A 9,388-nucleotide genomic window follows, 5' to 3' on the forward strand; every position below is an offset into this window, starting at 1 on the left:
GATACCACGACGGTGACCTGTTATTTGTTCAGCTCGCGCGTCTTTGTGGGAGCCAGTGGCGACGAGGTGGCGGTGGGGTGGACGGCGGCGCTGCCGGCCCGGCGCTCGTGTTGGAATGCGGCGCTGGGCGCTCGACGCTCGGCGTCCGCCCAGGGGCTCACACTGGTGTCCCCGCTCCTGCCCGGACGCCACTGACGTGCCGCCGTGGCCAGCGGTTACGCCTGAGTGCGCCGGCAGCGGCCGGGCACAGGGCGAGCTAATGTCCCGGCATGGGCCGCTGCAACTGATGCTCTATCCTGCTTTGAACATGTGTGCTTAACATTTCTCCACAACAAAGCGGAATGTATCCAGAATAGTTTATGGTATCAAGCATATTAAAAATCAAATCATTTCGGTATCCAGTTTATTTTCGAATGAAAATTGAGAAGGGTGAAATCCATAAATATATCCTACGCTTTCCAAACTCCTCTGCTACAGCACCGCGCATTTGGCTGGGCATATTTCATAGAGCTACGCCCCAAATTCCCAGAGTTTCATGAGAGCCTGCGGATGGCGTCAAACTAAGGTGAGATTGGCGTCAAATAGCCGACATTAAGTACGATGACAAGCCGATCGGGCGTCATACGATCCGTTGCCAGTCGGTGGTTTGGGACTGACCCCGTGGAACGTTCAGCGCCTAATGTCTTTGTTCAACAGCGCAATATATGGGCCCGTATTTCATTCACGTAATAAGCAATGTAAGTCATAGTACAATGACTTAATGACTGTTATTCTGCAGTAATTCATTTTATGGTAACATAATCAGTTGTAATTCTTACCAAGAACAAAGTGCTGTTTTAATTTACCTATTGCATTCATCATGCAAGTCACCGATCGTGCCATGGGAGAGAAGAACGAACGGAAGTTGGGTCAAAAACTGCGCAGTATGGCACATTGATAGGAAGCTTATAAGGAATCTACGTGCATACACATATACAATGATATCATAGAGCAGTTATCATCGGATCAGAAGGCTTCGTGTGCTCTTTTCACATTATCGATATTTCTTGCAAGATCATAAAAAACGAGCAAGGGTCGCATCACAAAAAATATACATGTCAACAACCCGCTTGATAATGCATCAAACAATCCTGTTCTTTTTTGTAAATAATGAGAGTTATTATAAAATGTGAAAATGCTGAACCAATAAACACTTCCCCCTTCATTTGTCATTACGATCGCTGGACGGGAACACAAATTAATCAATATCAGAGCATCTATAGGTATTAATAGTCTCACAACGAAGCTGCAAAACGTCTTTTTCGTTTGGGAGGACTATCAGAAACTCAAACGTCCTATAACTCAAGCATTTTCCGACCCACCTACAAAAATACATTATAAACTTGCGATATCACAGAGACAAAACAAGGAATCCGTCAAAACATCGATACTTCAGCTTGCACAGTACAAACATACGGAAGGGCTGTCCCTTCATCCAGAAGGCAAGTTCCGTACAAATCAAGCTCCGCCTCTAGAAACCTTTACACGCTGAGGCGAAACGCATCCAGGCTAACGACATCGTGTAATTATTCCGCGACATATTGTTCCAAACTGGGCCCAATTTCCCCCGAAAAACAGCCGCTCTACTTCCTCATAAGACGGGCGTCGGCGTGGCCGAGCACCCGTTCGTGCCCGGGGATGTCAACAGGGCCGCGCAAAAAGCCGATAAAAATGTCCGCCGCGACAGAAAAATGAGTGGGAAGATGTCGCGCTGTCGACCGCTTCCGGTCAGGGCGGCTATTTTTGTTTGAGATTTTAATTTGCGAAATTGGTCGACGCACGCGATCGGCGTCGACCTGCGGGACGTTCTAATAGTGGCTGTCTGCCCTCGGGGGCTGACGAGCAGGGTGGGGGCGGGAGAGGGATGAGGGTGGGAAGGTAAGGGTGGCAGAGATTCCGCTTCAGCTTGTTCATTGGTGATCACGGATGAAGGATTTTGTAGTGCCACCAGGCACCAGCTGGTTGTTGTAGAGTTGGAAAGAGGAAGAGGGAGGGTGGAGAGTGAGAGGTGTGAAAGGGAAGAGAGACGAGCTTGAAAGAAAAATATGAAGACAGAGTCAGGTAGAAACATTTGGATAAATAGATGGATAGAAAAAGTGAGAGAGTGAGAGATGGAGAGGGAGAGAGAGAGAGAGAGAGAGAGAGAGAGAGAGAGAGAGAGAGAGAGAGAGAGAGAGAGAGAGAGAGAGAGAGAGAGAGAGAGAGAGAGAGAGAGAGAGAGAGAGAGAGAGAGTGAGAGAGGGAGAGAGAGCGACGATAGAGGGACAGAGAGACAAAGAGAAAGAGGGACAGAAGGAAAGAGAGACAGTGAAGAGAAGTTCAGTATTCAATGAATTGTACTGTTCCCTACTGCCCCGGTATTACCCTACCATCAGAGCATCTGTTTAATTGCAAAATGATGACCCCAAATGTAGCCCCACTTCTACCAATGCACTTTTTAAATCAGAATCAACTAAAAGAAAAATCAGAACCAACAGCTAGAGTGAGTGGCAGAGTCTTCAGTTACCTGCTCAACACGTTGTTTTCTGTGCCTAGTATTGCACGCCTTTCACAATGACAGTGTCCGTACCATTCAGTGATACTTTACGGTGTCTTTGCATGCCAGTACAGCTGATGACTTACACCACAGACCGACTCTAAATATATTACCTACGCCGCTAAGTTGCTACAGGTCGGCACCGTTATGTTGTAAATATTTCTAACCATCTTATTTCAGAACGGATATTGTGCAATTAGCAGCAGCCTGGGTTAGCTCTGCCAACAAAGTCAGTGTGAGTGAGATACTGGCTACACTAATTGCTGCGAACATAAAAAGAAACAAGCTAGAGTTATGCCGTTCATATTCCAGTAGCACGTAAGCACTGGCATACATTAGTAAGCGACTCGCAATTGATGAGGTTTTCTCTCGTGAGCCATCAGTCACTGGGGCCAACATCGTAAAGACTGCCGACATGCCTGTTACAGGAATAGCGCACGCCACACGGAGAGAGAAAGAGGGAGGAGAGAGAGAGAGAGAGAGAGAGAGAGAGAGAGAGAGAGAGAGAGAGAGAGAGAGAGAGAGAGAGAGAGAGAGAGAGAGCGTGCAGAATTGGCAGAGGACCCCGTTTGGGGACGGGGACGGGTTCTGGGCAGAGGGGGGAGACGATGATTACCGCCCCACGTCTAATCGCGGCCACACGTCACACGCAGTCACGCGCTTATCGTCTTCGTTTTCAATTACATCACTCAGCGAATGGTGTGTCTGTGTGTCTGCGCTGAGCGGGGTGTGTGTGTGTGTGTGTGTGGTGGGCCGGGCCTCGTGTCACGGGGTGTCACGCAGTGTCACGCGCCGTGAGGAGGTGCGACACGCAGTCGGCGCGACCGTTAATCGAATACGTCGCCGGAGTCGGCCGCTGCACACAGGAGGGGACGACACGACAGGGTGACGGCCTTTGTGTCTGGAGACCTGACCTGCGGCTGACCTGAGGGGTAGCCAGGGAGGTGTGAGGTGCGAGTCTCGTCCGCGCATATAACCGTAATCAGATGTGCACATAGACCTCACCACACAACACCTATAAATGAAATCCATGAAATGAACCTCTACTTATGACACCTATTAAATGATTTAAACAGCATCGAGGCCTTACCCACTCATTGGCTTCAAATATTTGATAATCAATATCATGTCAACTTTTGAGCTGTAGTATCACCCTTCCACGAACACTGATCGAGCATTTTTATCGCATATGCTTGGATGCATCTCAGGTCAGGACATTCAACATCAAAAGTAATACGACTCATAACTGTTCCTTCAGTCATGCAAAAAGCCGTCAGGTTTCCTTCTGTTCAATGACATAATTACGGCATGACTAATGTCCTCGTATATATTGTTTTACGTTTTGGTGTGCAGCGCACCAGAAATAGAAATAACTTACAACCACAGTGGCATCACATAAATAATCCACCGTCACCATAATGCCTGTAAATATGTGTTTCACGCACATATCTCACAATGGCCTGTCATTGACATGCGCATGTGCAAAGTTATGAACACTAATTTCCACATCAACACGTACGGGAAAATTCCGTTTCAAACGTGCAGTGACGGACCCAGGGCCGGAATTATTACCGGAAACAGTCCAACAGCTGTTAATGGTGTGAGTATTGACACCCGCCTATATTTACCTGAAATGGCAGAGTGCACACCTCAATATACTTACGTCTTGTTTACGAGTGGCGAAGGTGGCCAGTTAACAGAATCGCAGCCGATGGTAATCTGATGGGACAATGCCTTACGGGGAACTACATATAGCGGTAACCGATCCCGCTCGGGTTAATCGAACAAATAGACGGTATTGGTAATTGAGTGGGCACTGACTGCTCGAACACTTCTGTAAATCGAGCAGCAACTGCTGATCGATACATTGGAGGCATCAAGTCACCTACTGATGAACACGTAACTGCATTTTACGCACCCCCAATTCACCATAAAGATGTGAATTGCCGGTTCGTTCTAGAAGTATATTAAGCTAATGCGACAAAAGACATTTAACGGTAGATAATGCAGCACCGCACAGCACGGGTGCGTTGTTCCTCGGCACGGCCGGGCAACGCAGTGAAATTTGGCGGATTATCCACGCGTCCATCTTCACTTCAGTAGTCTCTTTTATCACCAGTTCTTCGCCTCCCATTGTAATAATTCAGGCGGCGCGACCACCGATTCCCTTACTTTGCTATCATAATATTCCCGAGCGAGCTTAACAACCGTCTGTAAATGGACAACCAGTTTCTAAGGAACATAAATATACATACAAATGTATTCATTTCAAAATAAGTTAAATGCTTATGCGTGCTCTGGTGGATGTGATCACCTGGGGAACGGAATACCCTGGGTAGCTAACAAGCCCACTTAGTTTCAGAAAGCGTCGCATTTAACGAATCCTGCTCTGTATTTCACCCTGGTACGCGCAGTGCGTCAGTTGAGGCGCGCCGATATGGCCCAGCTCCACCATCACGGGCTCCATCCATCTCTTGTTTCGAGTTCATTAGGCCGATATGACTGTGGCCGGCGGACGGAATGGCCATATCTCGCCTATAAATATCAGCTGAGAGGCCGGCGTGACACACCGCGGCTGGCCGGCAGATGGGAGGCGGGCTGACTGGGGTGCAGGAGACTGGCCTGGTCAGACGTGCAGCGGGGTGCAGGCGCGGGTGCCTGGTTTGGGGTGAGGACCTTGGTATTCACAGACCAGTGTGAAGGTAGAATTTAGAATGTAGACGTAGAGGTCACAGTGATCTAGTGGCGGAGGCCGATGTCTCCCAGTTGTCGGAAGGTATCTGCTCACCACTAAGGACGACGCGCTGTGGAATATCGTCCATGTGTCTCAAATACGGGCATCGCGAGCATTATGCCACACATCTACATACTTATTACCGCTGTGACTGTGGTGACGACGGCTGTGCTTCCAGTCGTCTCACTTCAGCCGCCACCACGACCGTGTGTTGGTAGTAATGTGATAACCTAACGGGGCGGCAGTCATTCTTAACCCATTTCGCCACTTATTGAGCACCGATTACGCGCTTCTTCCTAAGGACGACATCCCCTTCCATCAGCAAATCAAGGACAGCTCAATGCCCCGTTCCCGATAACCCCGAATACAGCCTTCTTCCTCATCTCCAGAGGCCTTGCTCGTCATTCTTTAACCCGTTCCGCACTCACCTCTGTGGAGTGTCAGTCCTCATCTTCAGCCCGGCGAGCGGCGGCGGCAGCCGCTCTCAGTTTGATCCTGTTCCGGTAATCTACCGTGTCCATACGGCGGCGACAGTAAGCCGATTGTGGCCGCGTTTTTCGGCGGCCGCTCGCGTCAGCACCGAGTGGCGGCTCCTCTGTTCGTTCCGCTCGCGCGCCGCTGCTGACAGCTGCAGACAGTGGCGCACGATGAGCATACTGAACAGACGAGCTGACAGCAGGACCGACAGACACGGTCTGACATTAATGTGATGGCGCCATTACATGGGTGAGGGCCGCGCCGCTGAACAGTGGAAAGCGAGAGCTGTGTGTGATGAGCTGAGTGGCAAAACAAGCAGTGGTTTGAGCATGCTGAACTCTGAAGTGCAACACCAAATAAAAATGCACAATCGGATGGGAGTAATTAACCACACCACTGTCATACGAGGCAGGGAAGTGTTATCACAGTTGCAGCAGGCACCATCATCACGTAGAGGAGCAGGACTTGTAATTTTGTGTCCACGAAAGATAATGACTAGTTTGCTTGCTATTTATTCCGACTTCAATTTCGAGCTATGAACAGTTGAACACCCGGTGCATGGTCATTAACATCAGCTTTACAATGTCCATTTATAGCGTTCATAATTGTACTAGCCCATCAACATTTCATGAAGTGAAAATGCGTTTGATGCTCGTTTGAAAGACAATGTGAGGACGCGAGGCCGCGTTTGAAGCGAACCTAGTGATTAGCAGGCTAACCAAGAACAAATTCGCTAATGTTAATTTCACTGAATGAAATTAACATTAAGATGCCGGCAGATTTGTGTCTCATCTCTAGGTATCATTTACGTCGGTCAACAGTCGTTGATACCACAACAGCCGTTGTGTCTCCCATCAGCCGCTCCATCAGACTAACTGTCCCGTCCCGACATGCTGCGTCATGCCATTTTACATTATTCCGACTTCTGGCCCGCCGCTCGACACACAAACTGAATTATCACTCCACAGCGTGGCGGGCCGATCACAAATGCATGACCCACAGATAATGGCGCCTGTAAACATTAAAGACATCCCATTACTGCGTGTCATGACAGGAGGCGGCGCTGGCCGCTGAGCCGAGCGGCGGCGTCCGTCCGTCCGCCGGCCGGCGACAGGCGCGGCACAATGCAATGTCTCGGTCGGCAGCGGGCCGGGGGCGGCAGCCGTGCCCCGCCGCCGGGCGCGCGGCTGTTTGTGCATGCGACTCACTGCCGCCGTCCGACAAACTGGACCTCCGGCGGCCAGCCCACAATGGGTGGACGGGGCACGTGCGCCGGCCGCCGCTGCCAGCTCGGACAGCCTGAATGGCCTGCGGCGGGGCTGGTGGCTGGACGGTAGTCGGGCTGAATGGGGCCCTCAGGCGGGCCCTCGACTCACAGAAGGACAGAGGTGAGGTCAGCGGCGGCTGAAAGGATCGTCTCAGTGGGACTGGAACGCGCGGGTGGTGACGGGCACTACGCTATGGACGGAACCGGTGCAGTGTCACCCTTCAAGTGTTATGTGGCGACAAGACAGTGTGTGCCGTGAGTCGACAGAAAATTGTTTGTCGACCGCCGCACGGAGGGCCGAATTTACATGCCCCGCCATCCGAAATCGATCCACGATCAGCGGGAAGCGGCGGTAAAATGAATTTGACTTTGTAATACATGCGTGATTAATTTGTTTGGTTTCAGGTGGAGCGATAAATTCGCCGCGGCCGCTCACCCGCTGCAAGCTGTCTCCTAAATTTCCGTTTTCATTTAGATGGCCGCGCTGGCGGCGGGGGTCGGCGGGCAACTGCAGGCGAGTCACGAACCCTGCTTCCTCCGCGGCGGCGGGATGGCCGCGCCGGGCCGTGTTTAATCATGTGCCGCACCGGGCGCCGGTGCCGCGGCCGGCCGGACGCAGTGCGCCTCACCCCTCTCCCTCTACCATGCTGTCTCCCACGGGCGCCGCCGCGCCGCGCGACCACCGCCCCCGGCGCCGCCTTTCTGGCACCTCGCCGACCAATGAGCGGCCGCGCGGCGGCCAGGCTCCGCCCCCGGCCGGCCGCTGGTGGCGGCGGCGCCTCCGATCGGCAGAGTCGGGCCGCCGCTGCCGCCGAGTGACGCACGACGCCGCGCTGTCTGCCGTCATCGCCAGTCGTCAGCAGTGCCGCACGTCATCAGCTCGCCCGTCATCGTCAGTGATCAGCCGTCGCCAGCTGTCACCAACTCCAGCCGCCACCAGTTGGTCTGCGAAGACTCAGTGACGCCGCTGTGCTCCAGCCTCGCCCAGCACCGCCGCCGCCGCCATGCCGCGCCCGACCCGTGAGTCATACGGCGACCAGAAGCCGCCCTACTCGTACATCTCGCTAACGGCCATGGCCATCGCCAACAGTCCCGAGCGCATGCTGCCGCTGTCCAGCATCTACCAGTTCATCATGGACCACTTCCCGTACTACCGTCAGAACGCCACCAAGTGGCAGAACTCGCTGCGCCATAACCTCAGCTACAACGACTGCTTCGTCAAGGTGCCGCGCCGGCCCGACCAGCCGGGTAAGGGCGCCTTCTGGACGCTCCACCCCAAGGCGCAGACCATGTTCGAGAACGGCTCGCTGCTGCGCAGGAGGAAACGCTTCAAGCTGACCGAGGATGAGAAGGAGGTGGTGCGCGCCGTGCTGGCGGCCCAGTCGGCGCCGTGCCGCCCGGTGCCGTACGGCCGGCCGCTGCCGCCGCCCGCCGCCCCCGCCACTGCCGCCGCCGCCGCCGCGCCGTTCCCGGCGTACCCGCCGTGCGCCCCGGCCGGCCGTGCACGCCAGTCGTTCAGTGTGGAGAGCCTGGCGCAGTCGGACGCCCGGCCGGAGCCGGTGCGACCGGAGCCGCTGCACCACGGCTACCTGAGCCGGCCGCAGCCGAGCCTGGCGCCGCTGGCCCCGATGCCCGCCTACGGGGTGCCGTGGGGGCCGTACTCGGCCGCCGCCGCCGCCGCCGCCTGCTACCCGGCGCCGCTGCGGCTGGCCGGTCTGAGCGCCGTGCTCGGCTACGCCCAGCACGGCCACCTGTCCCCGGGCGGCAGCTCGTCCCACTCCGAGTGCGAGTCGGCCTCGGACAGCGACCGGAGCTGCTAGGAGGCGCCAGTCAGTCCCGCACCCGCAGCTTCACAGATCAACCCCCTTATGGCCGGTTCAGAGAGGTCCCCGCACCCCCCGCAGGCCCGCCCGGCTCAGCGCAGCGGCCGTGGCCTTAATCGTTCCTATGCTTTATCGATGTTTATGTATTTTATTGGTTTGCTGTTGTTGTTGTCTGTGTACCTGATGTCACGGCGAATGAGTGTCGATGTCAAATGACGTATATGCATCGGTGGTGCTATGTCAATGTCACCGCAGCTGTAAAGAGAGGCATAAATATACTTCTCCATGATGAATAGCGCTGTCTGAGCTGGCAGAGAGATGGAGGAGCGACAGGGCCGACACAAGTGCCACTCAGCGGCGCCACCGGGCGGCGAAAAATTGAGACATTCTATTGAGTTGATGGGCGCGGGCCGCGAGCGGGTGCGGTGGGTGTATTAGAGGGTGGAGGCGCCGGATCTGTCGCCTGGGGGTCTGACTGCGGCTCGGTCACCGGACGAGCGCGCCGCGACGGC

General features: G+C 54.1%; 1 protein-coding gene across 1 annotated transcript; it reads left to right on the plus strand.

The window, feature by feature from the left end:
* The first annotated feature begins 7,178 nt into the window (after window positions 1-7,178).
* LOC122380726 (protein lin-31-like) lies at window positions 7,179-9,165 on the plus strand. Its single transcript, XM_043364132.1, has one exon. The coding sequence runs from the start codon at window positions 8,058-8,060 to the stop codon at window positions 8,871-8,873; it is 816 nt and encodes a 271-aa protein (XP_043220067.1). The 5' UTR covers window positions 7,179-8,057; the 3' UTR covers window positions 8,874-9,165.
* Window positions 9,166-9,388: the final 223 nt, after the last annotated feature.

The sequence above is a fragment of the Amphibalanus amphitrite genome, unplaced genomic scaffold (assembly GCF_019059575.1).
Source record: "Amphibalanus amphitrite isolate SeventyFive unplaced genomic scaffold, NRLGWU_Aamphi_draft 000105F_arrow, whole genome shotgun sequence".
Classification (NCBI taxonomy): Eukaryota; Metazoa; Arthropoda; class Thecostraca; order Balanomorpha; family Balanidae; genus Amphibalanus; species Amphibalanus amphitrite.